This window comes from Lytechinus pictus, chromosome 14, assembly GCF_037042905.1.
Source record: "Lytechinus pictus isolate F3 Inbred chromosome 14, Lp3.0, whole genome shotgun sequence".
NCBI classification, from domain to species: domain Eukaryota; kingdom Metazoa; phylum Echinodermata; class Echinoidea; order Temnopleuroida; family Toxopneustidae; genus Lytechinus; species Lytechinus pictus.
In genome coordinates, this window is record NC_087258.1 from 17,513,804 (window position 1) to 17,538,672 (window position 24,869).

Here is a 24,869-nt window from a genome sequence, read left to right on the forward strand (position 1 = left end):
TGAAATTTTTTCCTCTTTCTTTCTTTTCTATCCTTCTATCTTTCTATTCTTCATCCTTCCTGCTTGCCCTTTTTTTGTTCCATCTATCTTTATATCCTATCTGTCTTTCCTGATCCTTTCTCTCTCTCTCTCTCTCTCTTTGTTCATTTTTTAGCTCATCCGGCCCGAAGGGCAAGATGAGCTTATGCCGTGACGTGGCGTCTGTCGTCCGTCCACAATTTCAAAATGCTACTTCTTCGCCATTTCAAGTCTGATTTCAATTCTGTTTGCTTTATATGATAGCACTAGGTGGGGGATTCAAAACTTCTACACAGAATTTTGAAATTCATTAAATATGCTAATTTATGCACATTTTTTTTTAATTCACAAAAAATGCTTCTGCTCCTTTATTTGTAGTCCGATTTTGAATTTTTAGCTTCCATCTGGTAGAGCTTTATGAGGTTCACCAAACTTCTACACAGAATTTTGAAATTTTGACCAGAACAATTTTTATGCTAATTTATGCGAAATTAATTTATGCAAATTTTTAAAAATTCACATAAAATGCTTCTTCTTTATTTGTTGACCGATTTTGATTTTTTTTCCTTCCATCTGATAGAGCTTCATGAGGTTCACCAAACTTCTACACATAATTTCGAAATTTTGACTTGAACAATTTTTATGCTAATTTATGCGAAATTAATTTATTCATATTTTTAAAAATTCACATAAAATGCTTATTCTTCTATAATTGTTGACCGATTTTGATTTTTTTTCTTCCATCTGGTAGAACTTCATGAGGTTTACCAAACTTCTACACAGAATTTTGAAATTTTCAGTAGAAAAATATTTATGCTAATTTATGAGAAATTTATTCATAAATCACAGAAAATGCCTCTTCTTCTTTATTTGTTGACAGATTTTGATTTTTTTTCTTCCATCTGGTAGAGCTGCATGAGGTTCACCAAACTTGTACACAGAATTTTGACATTTTGTCTGGAAAATTATTTATGCTAATTTATTCATAAATCACAAAAAATGTTTTTTCTTCTTCAGTTGTTGATCAATTGCAATTTTGTTTGCTTAATATGATAGCTCGAGGTGGTGATACAAAATTTCAACACAGAATTTTGAAATTCATTAAATATGCTAATTGTATCCCCCGAACAGAGTTCGGAGGATACTATGGATCAGCTGCATTAAAACAAAGATAAGTGCAAGTAGTTGCATGAGACACTGATTTGAGGAGAAAGTCTGTTAAACCAAAGTCAATTGTCACTATATCAGTATAGATCTTGATCTGGTTTATATACATATACATGTATATTATGTTATCAACTGAACTTTGAGAAATCATGAAATCTCAGCTGAAAAAAACAATGTTCACACTGAACATCACAAATAATCACATGATGGACAGTGCATTATTATTGCTGGGTAAAAAGATACATCATTGTGCTCAAATTTCTTGTTGTTTCGCTAATTTCTCAGCAATTATACAAAATTCTTTGACAAATATTTTTTTTTAATTCATGTATACATGCATGCTCCTAGGTGTTCATTGGATTGGATTTTGTTCGAACTCATTTTGAAATCATTACCACTACTGGCATTTATCTATATTAGAAGTTTTTCTTTTTTTCCTCCGGCATGCTTTCTTACAAAACTGATATTGGTAAACTTTTATTTTTACAGACTGTGAAAAGCCAAAACTATCAGAGCCAACCAAGCTGAAATTTTGTGCTGATGATGGGGGAAGAACCAAAACATTCAGTGGAGATAGTTTCCCTTCTCCAGTGTGCAACGATTTTATTGATACTGATCTTGCTGTTACATTGGATGATAACGACAGTGTCTTTTCATTTGGAGATCGTACCATCACTGCAGTTTGCGAAGATGATGCTGGATTGACTGATACTTTAGAATACACTGTCACCATTGAGGGTAAGTGATCATTCTATTTCTCACTGGCGTACTGATGTAGGGAGGAGGGATCACAGAAATTTGGGGCTTACAGGACATTAAAAAAGTATTCTATTCAGCCAGGTAATATTGATATAAAACAGAAAATCAAATATTATTGGTTTAAAGTTGGATTTAAAAGCCAATCCCAAAATAAGGTGAGTTATCATGAATCCTTAAATGTCAAGTCAAATTGCAGGGCAGCTGTGGGTGATTGAATTGTCCTTTTTCGAAATTTCAGAAGAAACCTGTAAAAGCAGAATACATGGTTATATTTCTCGCCTTTCCTCGTTTTGCCTCACTCACAAATAAAATGCCGCCATTTCAAGTTGCTGCATACGCCAAAAAATGTCTATTGCAGAGCTGCCAACCAGTACTGATTCTCAGTATTTAGGACTGAAAATGAGAAGAATACTGATGGTTTCGTGCAAAAGACTGATTTCTGTAGATTCAGTCTTATTTGTTGTGCTATGGTATTTCTTTCAAAATACTGATTTCCTCACCAAAATACTGATTTTCAGCATTTAAAATACTGAAATGTTCGTGTTCAGGTTGGCAGCTCTGCTATTGTGCAACAAAATCATGCGCAGTGCCGATATACCTAGGGTAGGGTGCCGTTCTCAGGTTTCTGCAAATTAGCAACAATAGCTGCCTAAACCACTAGCCAATGCGAAACTTAAAAAGCAAGGGTTAAGCTTTTTTTAATAGTGCACTTTCTTTTCTCACTGAGTTTTTGCAAAGTGGGCTACCCACTAATAAGCCAATTCGTAATTACGCACTGCGCATGGTTCGGGCACGAGCTTTTCCATTTGTCAATTGTACATAAAATCGAATCTGAGCCAGCTGAGCTGAGCAGATCACAACAGCCAGGGTGATCAGACGTCCTGTATTTTGCTCCTTTTTCCCGACAACCCTTCCCAGGACGCCTATCTGTCCCATATTTCATAATATTGAACAAAATGTAGTTAATACATTGAAATGTGACATATTTCATCAAATAACCAACATATGACGAAGCAGAGACAACAATAAAATTGATAACTAAACTTTTGCCAGTTCTGTGGTGATTTTCTTGCTAGCCCAATACATTGCAATTGAACTGGCCTCCTGCCTGTGGCAGCCTAGCTAGGCATGAAGGATGGCCGTAGCAGATTCAATTGGTGCAAACAATGACATGATAAACAGTTTTTCCACCGAAATAATCTCAAAATCGGCAGGAAATTTGGATGATTATATTATGGATTCTCAGATTACTGATTTGGAGATGTAAGCGGAGGTAAAAGTTATTGAGTTTTCTTAAGTAGATCTATTTGTTTCAGCTTTGGTTTTGAGTCTTGTTGTGTATGATGCCGTGATGTTTCATCTAATTTTTAAGTTGACAATGTTTCACTTTGAAATTTTATTCTTTCCAAAACATGTTAGTTTTTAAAATTTTAAAAAATATTTAAAAATAACACCAAATATCATTATATTTTTTGTTAGACGATTGGATTGTTTTTGTTTGCTTGAAGTTTGAAATTTTTTCCTCTTTCTTTCTTTTCTATCCTTCTATCTTTCTATTCTTCATCCTTCCTGCTTGCCCTTTTTTTGTTCCATCTATCTTTATATCCTATCTGTCTTTCCTGATCCTTTCTCTCTCTCTCTCTCTCTCTTTGTTCATTTTTTAGCTCATCCGGCCCGAAGGGCAAGATGAGCTTATGCCGTGACGTGGCGTCTGTCGTCCGTCCACAATTTCAAAATGCTACTTCTTCGCCATTTCAAGTCTGATTTCAATTCTGTTTGCTTTATATGATAGCACTAGGTGGGGGATTCAAAACTTCTACACAGAATTTTGAAATTCATTAAATATGCTAATTTATGCACATTTTTTTTTAATTCACAAAAAATGCTTCTGCTCCTTTATTTGTAGTCCGATTTTGAATTTTTAGCTTCCATCTGGTAGAGCTTTATGAGGTTCACCAAACTTCTACACAGAATTTTGAAATTTTGACCAGAACAATTTTTATGCTAATTTATGCAAATTTTTAAAAATTCACATAAAATGCTTCTTCTTTATTTGTTGACCGATTTTGATTTTTTTTTCCTTCCATCTGATAGAGCTTCATGAGGTTCACCAAACTTCTACACATAATTTCGAAATTTTGACTTGAACAATTTTTATGCTAATTTATGCAAAATTAATTTATTCATATTTTTAAAAATTCACATAAAATGCTTATTCTTCTATAATTGTTGACCGATTTTGAATTTTTTTCTTCCATCTGGTAGAACTTCATGAGGTTTACCAAACTTCTACACAGAATTTTGACATTTTCAGTAGAAAATTATTTATGCTAATTTATGAGAAATTTATTCATAAATCACAGAAAATGCCTCTTCTTCTTTATTTGTTGACAGATTTTGATTTTTGTTTCTTCCATCTGGTAGAGCTGCATGAGGTTCACCAAACTTGTACACAAAATTTTGAAATTTTGTCTGGAAAATTATTTATGCTAATTTATTCATAAATCACAAAAAAATTATTTTTCTTCTTCATTTGTTGATCAATTGCAATTTTGTTTGCTTAATATGATAGCTCGAGGTGGTGATACAAAATTTCAAGACAGAATTTTGAAATTCATTAAATATGCTAATTGTATCCCCCGAACAGAGTTCGGAGGATACTATGGATTTGGCCTCGTCGCACCGCGTCCGCCGCCGCAGAGATTTCCTTGTGAGCACTCTATCAGCTGCATTTCTTCTCCGATCATCTTGAAATTTATCATGAAGGTCGAGTATGGTATAGCAAAGCCGCCTATCGATTTTGGTGTGGGCGGAGGTCACATGGTAAGGGCAAAGGTCATTTTTAGGTCAACATTAAAGTTTACATGCAAGACTGTATTATGACATCCAACTCTGCAACCGTAAGTCACTTTTCAACCAAACTTGGATGGTAGATGGACTTGGGGAACCTGCATGTTATGCTGCAGTCAGAGGTCACATGGTAAGGTCAAAGGTCATTTTCATGTCAACGTTGAAGTTTACATGCAAGACTCTTTCTCTGCAATCATAAGTCACTTTTCAACCACACTTGGATGGTAGATGGGCTTGGGGGACCTGCATGCTAGGGTCATTGTCGCCATGATAATTGTATTTATTTGTCAAATTTCTGTGTGAGCTCTATATATCGCAATGATGGATGACGCAGTGGGTTCGGGGGATACATGTGCTCGGCTGCGCGACCCGCCGAGCATCTCTAGTTTATTCATATATTTTCAAAACTCCAAAAAAAATTACTTATTTATTTGTAATTGATTTTGATTATTTTTGTTCCATCTGAGAGCTACATTAGGTTCACCAAGGTTCTACACAGAGTTAAGAAATTTTGACTAGAAAGTTATTTATGCTTAATTTATATGAAATTTATTCATAGATCACAAAAAATGCTTCTATGTCATTTCTTCGTCAATTTCAATTCTATATCCTCAATTTATGTCACCAATATGATTCACTACAGTGTCAACTGGGCTGAAATTAAAATTGTGTTAAATTTCGTTGCGAGATGCCTGATGAGCTCCACATCATTGATGTTCTAGTCTGTCTTACCTTCTTTCTCTTACCTGCCGTCTTTATCAAATTTCCTTTTGTGTATTTCCTTCATTATTTCTTTCCTTTACTTTTTTTGCTTCCTTCTCCTTCCTCTCCTTTTTCTTTTTGTTCTTTCCTTCCATTTTCTTTTTTTTATTCTCTCCCTTCATTTTTTCCTCCCTCTCTTTCCTCCTTTCTTTCATTCTTTATTATATTTTTCATTTTTATTCTTTCTTTCTTTCTTTCCCTCCCTCCCTTCCTTCCTCCTTCCTGTTTTTCTTCTTTGTTTGTTTGTTTCTTTCTTTCTTTCTGTCTTTCAAAGAACGAAGGAAATATTTTTCTTTCCTTCATTCTTTCTTTCTTCCTCCTTTTTTCTTTTTTCTCTCTCCTTTATTTTGTCGGTCACAAATTTATTCATCTTCCCTTCCTTTCTTTTTATAGGCCCGTCTTGACGGGACGTATTATGGTATCACGCTCGGTGTTCGTCGGTCTGTCTGTCCGTCCGTCCGTTAACTGTTCCTTGTAAACGCGATAACTTCAAATAACCTAGGCTCATATAATTTTTGTCTCGCCTGCATAGCAGAGCGAGGCTATAGGCGCCGCTTTTCCGACCTCGACGGCGGCGGCGTCAACATCAAATCTTAACCTAAGGTTAAGTTTTTGAAATGACATCATAACTTAGAAAGTATATGGACCTAGGTCATGAAACTTGGACATAAGGTTAATCAAGTTCTACACAGAATTTTGAAATTTTCAGTAGAAAATTACTTATGCGAATTTATTTGATTTTTTTTTCATAATCACAAATAAATGCTTCTTCATTATTATTTTTTTTTTGGGGGGGGGGCATCCATCTGGTATAGCTACATGAGGGTCACCAAACTTCCACACAGAATTTTGAAATATGACTAGAAAATTATACTAATTAATGCAAAATTTATTCATAAATCATAAAAAAAATGCCTTTTCTCCTTCATTTGTTGACCAATTTCAATTTTGTTTGCTTTACATGTATATGATACATATAGCTCTAGGTGGGGATACACTTTTGGACCGAAATGGATTCAACAACATTGGAACCTGAATTGTCTGAAAAAAAAAAATTATAAGTGAACTTAAGTGGACCAACATGGCTTTCTAATTTGTTTTCCATATAGCATTCATATAGACAAATATTACTATACAACTTATTTCTTTTGTGTAGAAATGAAAAATTTTGAGAGGAAATGTACTGTAAGAGAATTTGCTCCTTGTTTTTGGTTGATACTCTAAATCATTAAAACAAAGATAAGTGCAAGTAGTTGCATGAGACACTGATTTGAGGAGAAAGTCTGTTAAACCAAAGTCAATTGTCACTATATCAGTATAGATCTTGATCTGGTTTATATACATATACATGTATATTATGTTATCAACTGAACTTTGAGAAATCATGAAATCTCAGCTGAAAAAAACAATGTTCACACTGAACATCACAAATAATCACATGATGGACAGTGCATTATTATTGCTGGGTAAAAAGTTACAACGTTGTGCTCAAATTTCTTGTTGTTTTGCCAATTTCTCAGCAATAATACACAATTCATCCAAAACAAAATTCTTTGACAAATGTTTTTTTTATTCATGTATACATGCGTGCACCTAGGTGTTCATTCGATTGGATTTTGTTCGAACTCATTTTGAAATCATTACCACTAATGGCATTTATCTATATTAGAGGTTTTTCTTTTTTTCCTCCGGCATGCTTTCTTACAAAACTGATATTGGTAAACTTTTATTTTTACAGACTGTGAAAAGCCAACACTATCAGAGCCAACCGAGCTGACATTTTGTACTGATAAAGGGAAACATTACAAAAGATTCAGTGAAGGTGGAGTACCTGTACCTCTTCCAGGGTGCATCGATACCATTGATGCCGATCCTGAGGTTGTATTAAACATTAATGAGGGTTACTTTGGTATCGGAGGGTGTGACATCACTGCAGTTTGCACAGATGATGCTGGATTGAGTGATACTTTAACATACACTGTCACCATTGAGGGTAAGTGATAATTCTATTTCTCACTGGCGTACTGATGTAGGGAGGAGGGTTCATGGAAATTTTGGGCTTACAAGACATTAAAAAAGTATTCTATTCAGCCAGGTAATATTGATATAAAACAGAAATTCAAATATTATTGGTTTAAAGTTGGATTTAAAAGCCAATCCCAAAATAAGGTGAGTTATCATGAATCCTTAGATGTCAAGTCAAATTGCAGGGCAGCTGAAGCAACTATGGTGGGAGATTGAATAGTCTTTTTCCGAAATTTCAGAAGAAACCTGTAAAAGCAGAATACATGGTTCTATTTCTCGCCTTTCCTCGTTTTGCCTCACTCACAAATAAAATGCTGCCATTTCGAGTTACCGCATACGCCTAAGAATGTCTATTGTGCAACAAAATCATGCGCAGTGCCGATATACCTAGGGTAGGTTGCCGTTCTCAGGTTTCTGCAAATTAGCAACAATAGCTGCCTAAACCACTAGCCAATGCAAAACTTAAAAACAAGGTCATGCGACATGCGATATGGAAACAAAGCATCACATGTAGGTCGAAAGGAAGATGGGAAACTGCTCAAACTCACAGGCTCGATGGGGATAATTATTTTATTTCCATATGCAAGGAAACCCTATCCAACCATCAATATTAAACAATTTTGGCACTATGATCAGGGGTTAAGCTTTAGTGCACTTTAATTTCTCACTGAGTATTTGCAAATTGGGCTACCCATTACTAGAATAGAACCATATGGCCTGGGGGGGGGGGGGATACTCGAATTATGAAATGATACCAATGTGCGGCACCAAAAAAGGAAAGCTGGGGGCTCTGGAACTAAACATTGGTCTTATAATGGGGGTCTCCAGAACTGCTTTAGTATTGTGAAAAATGCAATGCTCTATAATGGTATCAACACATATATTATAGATTTAGTACTCTTTCTGGGCCAATTGGCCCTTGAAAATAGCAGGGTTAACCAAGCATTGTTGTATGAAGCGTGAACATGGGGGGGGGGGGAACAAGAATCACTGTGAAGAAAGAAACCTGGCTAAGCTAAGGATGGTGCTTGATCTACGTCCTAGCAGCAAGAGTGCTGTTTTCCAATCAGAGATAAGCGCTCATGAATGGCTACCACTAGTTCGGGATCACTGACATCGTGTGAGAAAAGGAAGCATTTTGTTAGCAGGGATTAGGCAGCAAAAATTTGGCCTGCAAGAAAAAGAAAAAAATGTATAGCATACAAATAGCAATTAGGCATGAGTGCGATGATTCAAGATTTCACATGAGGTGAAAGAAAGATGCTCTTTAAACGAGGCGTTAACCGTCTGTTAATCTATGAAAATAAGAGAAAAAATTTTGAAGCGAAAGGAAAATCCTTTCAAATGCACATCTGGGCCCCGTCTTACAAAGAGTTAGGATGGATCCAATCAATCGTAACTCTATGAAAATCAATCAGTGTCATAATTTTTTATACAGGAAAATTTGCAAAATGTCCTTTGTAAACAAAGGAGAACACACCAAATTGTCAAGAAATCAACGAACTTATGGATATACATTCATATCCAGAAATTTTTTAAACAATGATGCATTTAATTGACTTTGCTGGCTTTCCATAGTTGCGATTGATTGGCTCAATTGCAACTCTTTGTAAGACGCAGCCCTGATCTGCAATGACAACGTACATTTAGGCAGAAAGCCCTACGCGTCTTGAATCTGCATGTATGAAATGCATTTGCACAGAGGTACCTCAGCACCTAAATATTCCAAATATCCAAAAAATTAAAGTAGGTTCATGTGCTTGATTTTTTCCTATCGAGCTTCGAAATTCACCCATTTTGAAGTTCTCGAGAAATGCACATTCACAAGTTTTGGTCATTAATAGAAGTCATAGGGTTACTATGTTGAGTTACTCAAGGTCATTTACTCAGTCAAAATCTATGTAAATTTCATAAATTTCACAATAAAATTGATGAATAATTCATATTGCTATTTGATTGCCCTTTTAAGGCCAGCAGCACCTTCAGTTCTTTAAAATTATGCAAAAAGATCGCGAAAATCTATCAAAAAAATTTGAAATTTCTGTAACGAATTTGTCAAGTACAGTATATGCTGGTCTCTTTTCAAAACCCATGTCATTTTCATCAAAATTTGCAAAGTTGTAGAGGAAGGTATACTTAAGAGATAAACATTGCAAAATAGGGAGTCATGTGCTTGTTTTTACACTATCAGAAATTTTGCTGGAGGAAATTAGCTTTTTAAACACCAAAATCGCCCCAAATGCTCTGTATCTATGTGAGGAAATATCTCAAACTGCTCTACCATTTATTCAAACTCGAGGTCCTATTTGTCATACTTTGCCTTAATGCAGAGTAAAGTATTCTGACTTGTAGAGGTATTCAAAAATGGTTCCATGGATTATTTTCAGCTAATTTAGCTTCATAAAATGACACATCTTATATGTCATTAGAATGCAGATCAAGGGAAAATTCCACTGATACCTATATCTAATTAATCACATATACATCGTTTATGACGTCAAAAGCGCAAAGCGTAAAATATGCGCAGATCATGATGCGCACAATTTTAACTGTGGACTGTCCTCAAGAAAATTCTTTGCACTTATTTACCAAGCTGTATTTGCATATTTTGGATACCAACTTGTTGGTACATTTGTAAATTCATTTGAAGATTGAGATAATTTAAGTTAGACCATGATGTAGTATGTTCTTTCTCCAGTGCTCATTATTTTGTTTTGTTTGAATTGTATGTATGGTTTCTTTTTATTACTGTATCATCTATTCTGTTTGCCCTGTCAAACTTCAGAAGTTCAGGTAACTTGGTCTAATCATAATTGTTTCCCTGTATTTCATCAATAAATGATAGAAATTGTGTAGTGTGGTAGATGGATTAACAGGTTGAATTCCTGACAGGGACCGCGATGTGAACGCTCTTTCTTTGGCCCCCTCTGGACAGGTCTAGTGTAGTGACCCGACAAGAAGAAGATCAATATCAGATAATTAGTATAAAAAAGAAAATGGTGAAGGAGGGGGGTGTCTTTGCTGCCTTTAATTATTATTGAATTTGTAGTATTACAATATGTTGTGCATCCCAAGGGTTTGATTTGCTTTTATATATTGATGTGGTTTTGTCACTTACTTTTTTTTTACAGACTGTGACCAGTGTGAATTCGGATCAGAGTATACAGATGGCCAGGAGATAGACTTCAACAATGATGAAGGCGAAGGCTTTGCTACAGTAGACCTTGACACTCCTCCGACTGTTTCCGACAACTCAAAGGCTTCAATCACGCCAACGTGTAGCATCGATGAAAAGCCATTGCCAACTCAAGTTGATCTTAATGGGGAATGCGAGGCCACTGCAACAATTCGTTGCACTGCTTCAGATGAAGCTGGGAATGAGTGTGAACTTGAAATGACTGTCAGAGTGACAGGTGAGTGCATCTTTAAAATGACATTTCATTTAACTTCAGTCTTTTGCAGCCCTCAACTTGACCGACTGTATTTGGCGTCCCTTTAGTAGCCACAGTGCCTTTATATTTCTCTCATTAACAAAAGTGATTTGTTGCATGTTTGATTGGAAATACTTGCCATGCCCTTTCCACACAAAAATTCAACCAAAGTCAAATGTTAATTGGAGTCAATATCAGCAACAATCTTTAAAGCAACGTTATTTGTTAAATTTAATCACAAGGAATAAATTCATTCATTTACTCATTTATTGAATTGTTATTTGGTTTTTATACGCCCGTTCTAGATGGGACGTATTATGGTATCACGCTCGGTGTCCGTCTGTTAACTTTTCCTTGTAAACGCAATAACTTCAGTTTGACTTAATCTAGGTGTGTATGATACTAGCATGGATCCCAAGAAGCCTGTCGATTTTGAGGTCAAAAGGTCAAAGGTCAAGATCACAGTGAGATGTTTTCATCTTACCCTTCTGAAGTTAACGCGATAACTTTAGTTGAACTTAACCTAGGCTCATATAATTTGGTGTGTATGATACTAATAATAATAATGATAATTGGATTTATATAGCGCTTTTTCCAGAGGATACAAAGCGCTGTTGATGGCATAAGACAAGTTAAGGTTTATGGTTATATAAGTGTGTTTTGAGATGTTTTTTGAAGAGGTCAAGAGAAGAGATGGAGGGAGTTTGTTCCAAAGATGGGGGGTGGGAGATTGAAAGGAGTTGAAACCGGCCTATTTTCTGGATTTTGGAATGACATAGGAAGGAGCGGCTGCAGAAGGAAGAGAGTATGTATCTATATATACTAGTATAGATCTCAGCAATTCTATTGATTTTGAGGTCAGAAGGTCAAAGGTGAAGTCGCCACCTTCCACTTTTCTTGCTTGACCAATAACTCAATTTTCCACGTTACAGGCAGGCGTATTATGTGCTTGTCTTAGCAACACTCTTGTTCTTTTTTGTTTTCAGAAATACTCTATGAGAAGTAAGCTGATCAAATAGTTACAATATTTTATTCATAGAATGCAGTGTTTTTTCATAGGTGTAAAAATGACCCTTTATGCTATGAAAATCACATAATTTCCCAAGTGCAATTCATTTTATAAGCCCCCCCCCAAAAAAAAAAGCCTTTTTCTATTATAAAGTGAACGGACTTATCCACAATGATGTTTCATCTCCTGTCCATGTATGTATTCAGTTCAAGTTTATTTTCTTTTCCATCATATATATCAAATACAAATCAAATATGATTCCAAAAGAACTACAGATAAATTACAAAGATTGTACAATATTAGTATCAATTCATAATAAAAAGAGCAAAAAATGAAGGATCCACTAAGAGCACTATTTGTATAGCGTGTACATCCCCCTTCGTATTAAAATAATGATTATTTATATAAACATTTTAAGAAATGTGAGGACTCATTTACTATTATAGATATATGACAAAATTAAAATGAGAAAATAAAAAAATATGTTGAAATAAAGTGAAATAAATAAAAAAGAGAGATGAGTAATGGGCAGAAATTATAATAAGATGCCAGAAATGTGGGTTACGGACAGAAATATGTATGCAGGAAAGCAAAAGGCATGAGTACAGTATAGGCAAGCTGAGAAAGTGACAGAAAATATCTCAAATTAAGAATTAAATCGAGAGATCTGGTACAAACTTAAGATGTAAATTTGATGGAATTTGAAATACTGTATTTGTGCGGGTGGCGAGAACACACCCGACCCCTACGGCATATAGTCATGTTCGAACTTCATCTAGCCACTATAATCCTTGCCATTCGGGTGCCTGCTATTTGAATCGTGATTGGTACCAATTGATACTATCAATATTCCTCCATTAATGTATTATTAATGATTCTGGAATCTTTAAAAAAAATGTCTTTATACAGATAATGAACCTCCGAAGGTTGATTCGGTATCAGATGTAACCATTGAACTTGAACTCGGACAACGTTATTTGACCTATACACCTGGTGATGCGATTCTTCCACACCCCATGTGTAGAGATAATGGACGGGAAGACCACCCCGCTGATTGTCCCTACCTAGCAGCTGAAAAGAAATTTGGTGTTGGTTCATGCGACATAGTGTGCACCTGTGATGACCCATGCAACCCTGAGAGTCCTGTTACTACCCAATACACCCTGACTATCAATCGTAAGTTTTGATTTGCTTTAAGGGGAATCCAACCATGGTCGTGACATGTTGTGTGAGGAGGAGAATAACAGAATAGTGGAAGTTTTGAAAGAAATCAGACAAGCAATAAGTAAGTTATGGCTGCTTTGAAATTGAGATCCCTATTAAAGACTACCGTAACTAACGGACTATAAACCGCACCCGTGGATAAACCGCACCCCCAACTTTGGACTAAAAAAAAAAATCATCACACTCTTTCTAAATCCTCATATTTACATGCATATTTGAGGTACCAAGAAACAAAAACTAAGTGAAAGATTTCAAAGTAGCAAAAGAGATTACCGGTATACGGAAATCTGCTGTTCTTGATCAATTCATCTACAAATGATAGTAAGGACGAAAGGTTCCGACATTATTAGCTACTTACACACTCACTCATCACCTCACAGTGTACACACACACACAGCACTGCCGTTCTTGTACATTGCAAAGTACGATACGGTACCAGCACATCATATCACAATATTATCAAATTATGCTACTGTGTCTTTCCCGGCATAGGAGAGGAAGAAACATTCACATTTCTTGCATCACAACCTCACTATCACTTTCAGAATTTGTCTAGCATTCGATGTCTTAACATGAATTTTGGATACGGGATTACAGGAAGGTTGAAAAACAGTTGTTTTTTACGGCTTCGTGCCGATCTCTCGCGTGTGGTGTACATGGTATCTTATGAAAAGCAAACGGGAAAGAAAAATAAGCTGGCTCGCATAACGGGACTTTGGGGAGCCAGAGGGGGTAAAATTAATAGCGCCAGCTTAAGTCGCACTATAACCACAATACAACGCAAGCTCTCAGCTTACTCAACTCTCGCTCGGCTGTGACAAAATATTACCGAGTATGCTTGGCGTCTGTTTGAACTTAGCCAGGGAACTTCGCTGCTTTGAATCAAGAATAAAGTCGAAATTAGTGTCATGAAGGTGGGTGCGTTATGGACAATTTTTTATTAAGATCGTAATAATCGCTTCCCATTACCCGCGGCTCATACCCCTCTAAACGACATTGCTCTGGGCGGCTACGCCCGGCCACTCGATATGTTGTGAACTGGCAGACCGTACGTCTACGGTACATGTTCGGGAAGGGTTACGATGGGCTGGCTCAGACCTGTCACCGTGGATAAACCCCACCCCCGGCTTTTGCTTCTATCCCGCCGAAAAAAAGGTGCAGTTAATACACCGTTACTCAATACGGTATGTAAAGTTAGAATTGGCAACTGGCAAATGAAATTATGATAAGAGGTGTAGAATGTCAGACAGAAATAACAAACTCAGTCAATGAAATCAAGCTTCAGATCAACATCTTTTTAATATTGACTTTCATAAACTATTTGTTGCTGCTATTACGACATGTTGTCAACTGAACTTAGCTATACACTTTACCAGACCTGCCAACCAGTACGTTTTTTTTGCGTATTTAGTACGTTTTTGCAACCAAAATACGGCAGTACGTTTTTCCTTTAAAAATACGTTTTTATAAAAAAAAATATGGTTATTAGATCAATGTAATTTCAGGTAACTTGTTTTTTTTTCAATCATTTTATTAAAACCAGGGTGAGAAATACACATGTTTAGATGTTTTTCTTTTAATCTGCACGAGCTGTGCGCATTTAAGCTTGCTTGCATGCAGCTTGAGTGCCGCCATGCACGAATGCACCACGCATTTGATTATGAAATACACTTTTTTGGGAAAAAATACAGTTTTTTATCACAGAATACAGTTTTTCATTGCCAGAGGTTGGCAGGTCTGCTTTACACTTCATTGTGTATGGTATCTTTGAATGGACACTACAAGAGGTAGGGACAACTTTCCCATAGGCCATATATTATCAGGGATACATGTGGTTTTCTCCTAATTCAGTGGATTCACAATATGGTGCGTCATCTATCTGTTGCAGTAGACGGGCCAAAATCCGCAATATATCATGCATGCATGCGAAATTCAGAGCTGGCCGGTGCGGCTCGACCGGATATGCTGTTTAATTAGGGTCAGGGAGGTAGGAGAGAAATTTGTCGGCTTATTTCTTTGTGAAATTAGACCGTTTTGGTGAATTCGTGCCATATGTTTTTCATTTTTGAAGCACTAGCACGGTGCGCTGCCTGCCTTCGTGTGATGTCCGGCACCCAAAGGTAGAAATTTGGCCTGTTCACTGCAACCGATTGATGGCGCAACATATTGTGAATTCGTCAAATTATCTAATCCCTGTGGCAGTAATAGATTTACACCCAAATTTATATTTCGTGCACTAAAATTGGCACATTACGAGAATCCTGTGTTTAAAAAATACCCCACCAGCTTATAACACAGGAACTCCATTGCCTTGCGTGTTGTGTCAATGGGAGCTCAGGTGGGGTATTTGAAACCCCAATTTCAGATTTTGGGAGAGCTTCATTTCTCTCTTTTAAACTGGGGTGGGGTTCATCTGACTGCTGATAATGTCTTGCGTGTTAGTCAATGGGAGCTCAAGTGGGGTATTGACACCCCACTTTCAGTTTTTGGGAAAGTTTCATTTCTCTCGTTTAAACTGGGGTGGGGTCGATTTAGTGACTGCAGCTGCTGATAAGAGCTGATAAAACACTGTGCATGCCACCACATCAGGCTGATCATGGACCTATTACGAATGGACATTCAACGAGAGCATTTTATGACCACCACCTGTTTCCAGCTGTCAAAATTGCTGTCTAACCCTTAACTTTCTCTTTACGCGGTTTTTACGACGACCGCCCGGGGCGATTGTTTACACAAGCTCCTTTCGGCCGATGATCGTCACCGATCGATCACTGGCCCTCTTTCGAAAAATGACATTAAAATCGGATTTAAAATAAGAAAGTTATGACATTTTAAAGTTTTGCTTATTTTTCACAACTTAACTTTCTTATTTTACATCCGATTTTAATGTCATTTTCAGTGTTATACTTGTTGGATTTTTCTTTTCTTATTCAAATAAACTTTTTTGGGGTGGACTTGTCCTTTATCTTTTTTTTTTTAATATCCTAGTTTAGGGAATGTCCAAATAATCCATGATATCTCTGTTTAGGGAGTGCAAATCTAGACATCTACACAAAATCAAAGTTAAGGGTGTTTGATCGGCCTGCTCTTGAATTCTCGCGAAAGTTAGAGTGTCTGAGCAGCCTGCTCTTGAATTCTCGCGTACGCTGTTCACTCTTTAAAGGGGAAGTTCACCCTGAAGAAAACTTTGTTGTAAAAATAGTAAAAAATATTGGTGAAGGTTTGAGGAAAATCGGTTAAAGAGTAAGAAAGTTATTAGAGTTCAAAGTTTTGGATTTGTGACGTCATAAACGAGCAGCTGCCCCATGTGTTATGTAATATAAAATGCATGAATTTCAAATTTTGTATGGTTCCTGATGACTTAATTTTGTTTTCTATTCATGATCGGGTGTGAAATGATTTGTCTATTGATATACAAAAGGTACAGTGAAAACCATTTTCAATTTTCTGAATAAATGACATTTCATTGATTTTTTACCATTCGCTATGTAGGAATTCTGCTCGCATATGACGTCACAAATCAAATAATTGAAATTCTAATAACTTTTTAATTATTTGATGAATTTTTCTCAAACCTTCGGCAATATTTTTTATTATTTTTTCTGCTATTTTTACAATGAACTTTTTGTCAGGGTGAACTTCCCCTTTAATAGAAGTGACCCCCTCCCCCTTCTAGCCTGAAACCCTAACACAAAAGTTTGTATGACATGCTTTAGATAGGTTACCAGCAGGCATTTCGGGAATGAAATATCCCAACAAAGATAGTTTTTAAAACAATTATTAGACCTACTATTCTGTGTGGTCTAATCGTTATTTCCCAAGCTGTCTGCAAACCTACTACTTTCCTTGAATTTAAAACATAACTACTTGTGAACATCTCTCCACCTTAGTCCTTACATGGACACCATGGAGGTCCAATGCAGACACGTGGCATCAGGTTGCACATACTGTATAGCATATATGGCCGATTCCATGCGTGTCCTACGGGACATTTCAAAATCAATTTCTTGTCTCAGCTGAATGTTTGAGCAATCTTTTTTTTGTCAATGATAAAGTTAATGGCCCAAATTCACAAAGATGGTTTTGAAAACCCACGGTTGAGTCCATTGTTTATGCAGATTTCCTGTATAAATTACGCTTAATTTAGCGCGTATCTGGCGCATGTATGAAAATGTCCAATTCTGATGCGCGCTTTTGTCACAGTGCGCCAACTTTACGCCTATTACCATGGTTAGCTACGCTATTTTATTCATGAGTCCACTGTTTGAAGAGTGGACTCATGAATAAAAACAGTGGACTCATGAATAAAATAGCGTATCTAACCATGGTAACAGGCGTCAATTTGGCGCACTGTGACAAAAGCGCGCATCAGAATTGGACTTTTTTTATACACGCGCCAGATACGCGCTAAATTAAGCGTAATTTATACAGGAAATCTGCATAAACCATGGACTCAACCGTGGGTTTTCAAAACCACCTTTGTGAATTTGGGCCTTAGAGGATAGTCATGTGTAAACCTGATAATAAACAAATGTTTATGGGTGAATTAAGAAGGTGAAAAAGTTGTGTCGTTGCTCGAATATGCCCATGGATGACATATTTTTGTTGGTTGTCATTTTTTTTTAACACGACTACCCAATAGTACTACTTTATTATTACCATACATGCACAAAACAAATTGAAGTTCTTTGTTTATCTGGACAGCAGGTTGAAAAATGTTGTGAAAATGGCTGATATTTCTAGCATAGAATCGCCCTTTATACAGTACAGTAAACCTGTCTATAAGGATTACCTAAGGGACACAGTAAAAACGTGGCCCCTGCATGTAGATAGACCGGTCAGATGATATAACGTTTATTTATTTTAGTGGCTGCTAATGACAGGCTTTCACTGTTCATGTCTCCTCCCGTGGACATGCACACAGTTAAGGGAAGGAAAATCTGTCTGCTCGGGTTTCTTTGGCTGCCTCTCGGTCAGGTTGAATGAGTTAATATTTTAGTCTACGCCAATTATCTGCGTTCACTTTTGATGTTTTATTCAAAACAAGAACAATATTTCCAAAAATATAACTCCTATATCCATACCATTTTCAAGTACAAACATTATTGTATTTCAACCCTTAAAAGTGAATATTTGCCTTCAAAGGTAAATTCCAGTTCTGGTAACGATCTCAAAATGACTTTTTACAGAATCTAATATAATGACCACCCAAGTGTCTGTTTGTATGAATAAAAAATATGTGCCAAAGGATTCTGGAAGAAATTGTGTAATTGCTGAGAAATAAGCAAAATAAGCGCGGATTCGGTCACTTCCGTCGGGTCTTTATTCCAGCAATAATAATACACTGTCCCACGTGTGCCTATCTGTGTTGGCGATCTTCAGTGTGATCGTATTTCAGCTTAGATTTCATGATTTCACAAAGTTCAGTTTATGTAACTGTACCAGATCTAGATCCACGATGATATAGTCATACTTAACTTTGGTTTTACAGACTTTCTTACGAAATTAGTGTTTTACTGCAACTACTGTAATTTAGCTTTAAATACTCTCTTCTTATTTTCTTTCTTAAAAAAAAAGAAAAGAAATTACTTGATTTGAGGTTAGACAACCTGCTTAAATGGTGCAATGGTAGGATTCCAGCCATTGTACCTGGAGTTGTGCATTTTGTCCCCTGCCCCAGAAAACAACTCACAAATATTCTTCTTCCCCCAACAGGCTATGTACATCCTCAGTGTGAAGACATCTTCCAAGGTGGTGACGTGATTCAAGCATGGTACAAGGACAAGCTTGCTTTATACGGAGGTTTAATTGTCGAAGGTGTGACGGTTGTCCTGTCATGCGCGCCTGGAAAAATACTAGCAGGAAATCAGGAGTTGACATGTGTGGGGGCTGGCGATGGAACGGTGCAATGGGACCAAACACCTGGCCAATGCGGTAAGCATACCAACATGGATCCTCAAACACAACATTTACTCCTGCAGCATTTGCTGCGGGCTTTATTTCATCTCAGATGGAGGGTTAGTGTTGCAACGGGGGCGGTTAGCATACAAACATGGATCCTCAAACACGACATGTGCTCCTGCGACAACTGCTCTGGGTTTTATTTAAGCCAAGATGCAGGGATAGCGTTGCAAGGGGGGTGGTAAGCATACAAACATGGATCCTCAAACACGACATTTACTCCTGCAGCATTTGCTCCGGGCTTTATTTCATCTCAGATGGAGGGTTAGTGTTGCAATGGGGGCGGTTAGCATACAAACATGGATCCTCAAACACAACATTTACTCCTGCAGCATTTGCTCCGGGCTTTATTTCATCTCAGATGGAGGGTTAGTGTTGCAACGGGGGCGGTTAGCATACAAACATGGATCCTCAAACACGACATGTGCTCCTGCGACAACTGCTCTGGGTTTTATTTAAGCCAAGATGCAGGGATAGCGTTGCAAGGGGGGCGGTAAGCATACAAACATGGATCCTCAAACACGACATTTACTCCTGCAGCATTTGCTCCGGGCTTTATTTCATCTCAGATGGAGGGTTAGTGTTGCAATGGGGGCGGTTAGCATACAAACATGGATCCTCAAACACGACATTTACTCCTGCAGCATTTGCTCTGGCTTTATTTCATCTCAGATGGAGGGTTAGTGTTGCAATGGGGGTGGTTAGCATACAAACATGGATCCTCAAACACAACATTTGCTCCGGGCTTTATTTCATCTCAGATGGAGGGTTAGTGTTGCAATGGGGGCGGTTAATTTTAGCATACAAACATGGATCCTCAAACACAATATTTACTCCTGCAGCATTTGCTCCGGGCTTTATTTCATCTCAGATGGAGTGTTAGTGTTGCAATGAGGGCGGTTAGCATACAAACATGGATCCTCAAACACGACATGTGCTCCTGCGACAACTGCTCTGGGTTTTATTTAAGCCAAGATGCAGGGATAGCGTTGCAAGGGGGCGGGAGAACAAGTGGGGATGTAACATCATCAGCCCACCTAATGAATATTCATGACGATTGTTTTCACAAAATATTGCTTAACTTTAAAATTCAAGAACTTTGTTATTTGTTATCTGATTTTGATGAAATTTTCGGCATTTTGCTCAGTGAATTCTACTCTATTCATTAAGCTATAAATACTTTCAGCCCGGACCATCCCTTTCAACACGACATTTGCTCCTGCGACAACTGCTCTGGGCTTTATTTTACCCAAGATAGAGGATTAGGGTTGCAATGGGGCCGGTTAGCATAGAAACATGGAACCTCAAACATGACATATGCTCCTGCGACAACTGCTCCGGACCTATTTTGCCCAAGATGCAGGGTTAGGGCTGCACTAGGGGGGGGGGGGGGGTTGTAAACTATTTTTTTTTACATTCAGATGCATTATTAACCTCATAGAATTCTGGCAACTGAATAATCATGCCAGTTTTGAGGTTCAATTAATTTGGTGTTTGTAAAGCCATTGCTCAACTGGTAGGCATGAAATTTGGTATACATGTATTTGGCCATGTGATTAATTGGTTTCACGTTTTGCCTCAGATAATGCCATTCATGATGTGTTCCCCCAACTTGCCTCTCATCTTATCGTCTTTGGGTTTTTTGCTTTTGCTTCCCAGAAGATGCAACAGCCGTTGGAGACATTACGTGCGGTGCAGACTACACAGCAGTATACTCGGCAGACGGCGTGGAAGCCTACTGCTATCGGCTTGAAAGCTATGAACAGGTCAACCATGATGCAATGAAGCAAAAATGCGAAGCGACTGGTGGCTACTTGGCCGAGATCAACTCCTTCCTTGAACACGAAACTGTGGTGCAATTCTTGAACGACCAAAATCTGGACCAAATGTTCGTCTGGATAAGTACCAATGATATTGATGTCGAGGGCAGTTACGTTGATGGCAACGGAAATCCAACGGAGCTCACATTGTGGTGCCCTGACGCCCCGACCGGTGAAGAAGAGGACTGTGTCATCGATTCCCCTATGGGATGGAATGATGTTAAATGTAGTAACGAGTACTATGGCCTTTGTGAACAGGCTGTACAGGGAGGGACCGGCAGCAATCATTTAAAACCATAAAATAAATAAATCACTAATTGGTTATCTTATTATTGATGCACTGCAATCTAATTTTTTTACACACACATGCATTAACAAATGGTAAAGTTTTACTCCATATTTCTACCAATCAACATTTCTTGTTAAACCATTAAGTCACAAATTGTTATGAAAAGCTTTAAGGAGAAAATGTTTCTTCTGGTTTTTTTTTATTGTTGTTGGTTTAGCGTATGTCAATATACTTGTGGAATTCCAGAACCAGGGTCCGAGGTGCAGACTTGGCACGATTATGAATTCTAACTGTTGATCTCACACAATAATATATCATTAGAAACTCCAAACCACTACAGCAGTGCATCAAGTTTTTAACCTAAAATGTGACCTGACTACGGCTTTGCCCTTGTAACATTTTAATGTTACATTGATTTAGAACATTGGTAGAATATCTACCAAAATAAGGAAAGAATGCGCAAAACTATCGCTATCCGTCTTTGGTCTTGTCTATCATTTCAGTTGTTAATCATAAACAGTTTATCTTAAATCTAACACAGCGGTGAAGGGTTTATGTTTTGTTTTGTCTTGAAAATCAAGAAAATGTAATCTGTATCACTTGAATGCTTACATTGGGTAGCTTGAATTTGTTTTAGTATTGCAGATTTTGTAAACTTTTTTTGAACACCATAGAAATGGAATGTAACGTGGAAGAAACATTCAAAAATAACTTTCACTGGTTCTGAAGAAGAAAATAAAATGTTGATTGGGAAGGATCGTCATGGTGATGGAAGCCTTCAAATTTTGTATGACAAAATAAAGGGGGTCTTTGTACGAGCCACCCCCAGGTAACTGATTTTTTTTTCTCAATGGAATGGAAAGGGCAAAAGCAGAAAGGGTTCTTAACCCTTTCCACGCGTACTTCGCACCAATGCACACTCGGTGCCGTGCGAACTTCGCATTTCACACTCAACAAACAATGCATTGTTTCCCTCCCTGAAAATAATTCAGTACAGATGGGTTCATGGTCCAGCGCACAAAGAGTTAATTAATATAATCAAATTAGTGCCAGATTATTGACAAAACCACATACAACTAGAAATTAATGCTCTTGGAATGAAAAAAATGTACATTGTTAACATGTACATTTTAACAAAAATTCTCCGTTTGCAAAATTCACATTTTTGTTCAGGTTGCGTTTAAAAATATTTACATTAGGGGATTCTTCAAAACCTTGAGGCATTTTATTTTATCTGCACTTCATTGGATTTCTATTATACTTCAGTCATATCAATGTTATCTGTAGAACGATATGGGCTTCAGCTCGAGATTACTCTCAATGGTCTGCACAAGCAATGAAATTTGGTTTTCTGTGTGCATTTCACTGGATACCAAGCTCTTGTTGTTCTTTGAAATTTCTTTTCTCGTTTACTTTCGTCAATTCCTCCAATGTACATTATTTATTGGGTGTCTGGTATGATGAAATGGCCAGCATTGTGGACCTTGATCCCAAGACCTCATTATCTGAATTAGTGATACCAATTGTAGAAACTACATCGGAAACTTACTGGCACATTCTTCCTATTTACTTTTTAAAAGAAAAATGATGTAGACCCTGAACAGAACAATTGTATTCAATCAGTTTCAAACCATATTTGATTATCAATAAATAAGATCATTTTTCCTCTATGTATGTTGGACAAGGGGGATGTACATGTATTTCCCTTTTTTAACACAAACAACCTATGTACAAACAATACTGGGTCAATTATGTGGAATTTATTTTTGTACTGTGTCTCGCTTTTATTTTGGGTGATGGCATATATTTATATGTGAAACTATAAATTCACATGAATTTTGATTAATTATTTAAGTAATAATATAACTTTTCTGTTTGGCTGGTGAGTTCTGTTTACTTTAATTTCTAGTTTATTTTGATCAAGGGCGTCAAAGGGAGCTCACAGTGTTTGTATTATGATCAAGTAGGAGAATGGAATATTAACTTTCTTAAAAAGCTCTTTTGGTCATACTTTGTCGTAAAAATCGTGAAGTGAAATCTTTTCAAATATAAATTTCAGTTCATCCTTGCGTACTATTGCCTTACATTTTGGTGGCCGTTGTGAGTGTTTGACCTTACTCATGAGTATTTAAGTCAAGTTCACAAAGAGATTGAATATTATTTCATTCAACTGCACTGTGTGCTTCCTTTTGAGTAATTTTACAAGTATATAATTCATATTCAATGATACTAAATAGAAGATTTAATCTACTTTTAAATTACATTGTATCCTATGTAAAGATGCTTCCTTTTCTTGTGTAATCTCTTCCTCCTTCATTTTCACGGCCAAGCATGTAGGCCGGGTTCTTTGATATGCGCAATAAAATTAGAGATCAAGCATTACAGAATGTCTCTTGCATTTCTCATTCATCTGTTACTTTGGATCGGATCAGATCAGAGTGACCTTTCGAAAAGCCGTTCGTGAGGTATGCACGACTTATGCTGCCACGACACTTACACGACTTTTTGTCCCCACCTTGGCACAATTTGATCGTGCAAAGTTGTGACAATGCGGGACACAGATTGCGTTATCAAGCTATGGTCCCGACAACTTCACGTCATATTGACGACGGGTTTTATGCATAGGCACATTTTGCCACAGTATTTATGAAGAGTTCACTTAATCATTCATCATTCACTTCCTAATCTTTCATTGGGGCATAAGATCAGACTCTGTGATGATTAAGATTTGTGAATTGCTGTTCGTTATAGCTGGCCGGTGATTGATTGATTGCATTTATTCCTTTTCATTCCAAAATTCAACAAAAGTTACAATGTAAGGCAAAACACAAAAATATAATATACAGAAATGAAAAAAGGGAACCCACTGGAAAGCAAAGCTTGTTAGTATTGGTTCCCTGCAATTAATTATTCAATTAAAGTATATCTTTGATCAATGAAATTCAAATCGTAAATTAAAAAGGTTTGTACAATGAAAAAGAATACTAGTGGGGTCAAGCTTTTTGTGCCTACTCATTATGTGACAATTAACAACAAAAATATTATATCATACCCCTGCTGTATAGAATAAACCCTGAGTTCAAGAGACAATCACTTGGACGAGACAGGACGAAAACTAATAGTGAACTACATGTAGTCAGAAACTAATCATGAACTAGTTGTGAACAAGTCATGAACGAGTTGTGTACAAGTTGTGAGCAGATTATGTACTAGTTGTGAAATCCATACCACGCGTGTAATGGCATGTCTTGGCCCGACGAATTACTTGTCCCTGAAAGTCGTGCCAAAATTGTAAAAATTCTAAAACTTCGAGCGTTGCTCCACACTGGCCTGCATACATTGGGGCATTTTAATGCGCAAACTAGTCTTAGTCTAAGACTAGGCCCGACGAGTTTGTGCAGTTTAGGAATAATTGTCCCAGAAAGTTGTTGTGCCAAAATTGTAAAAATTCCAAAACTTCGAGCGTTGCTCCACACTGGCCCACATAGCTTGTGATATGGAGTGACGTGGCATTCTAATGCGCAAATTAGTCTTAAACTATTTCGGCTCAAAAC

At 37.1% G+C, this 24,869-nt stretch overlaps 1 protein-coding gene across 1 annotated transcript in view; it reads left to right on the forward strand.

Moving 5' to 3' along the window:
- LOC129275768 (uncharacterized) overlaps positions 1 to 23,702 on the forward strand; it is an 87,449-nt gene extending 63,747 nt beyond the window's left edge. The window contains exons 18-23 of the mRNA XM_064109102.1: positions 1,675 to 1,923; positions 7,295 to 7,549; positions 10,713 to 10,994; positions 12,931 to 13,197; positions 18,961 to 19,179; positions 20,866 to 23,702. Coding sequence (XP_063965172.1) covers positions 1,675 to 1,923; positions 7,295 to 7,549; positions 10,713 to 10,994; positions 12,931 to 13,197; positions 18,961 to 19,179; positions 20,866 to 21,326 — 1,733 coding nt within the window. The 3' untranslated portion in view covers positions 21,327 to 23,702. The remainder of the gene's footprint in view (positions 1 to 1,674; positions 1,924 to 7,294; positions 7,550 to 10,712; positions 10,995 to 12,930; positions 13,198 to 18,960; positions 19,180 to 20,865) is intronic.
- Positions 23,703 to 24,869: the final 1,167 nt, after the last annotated feature.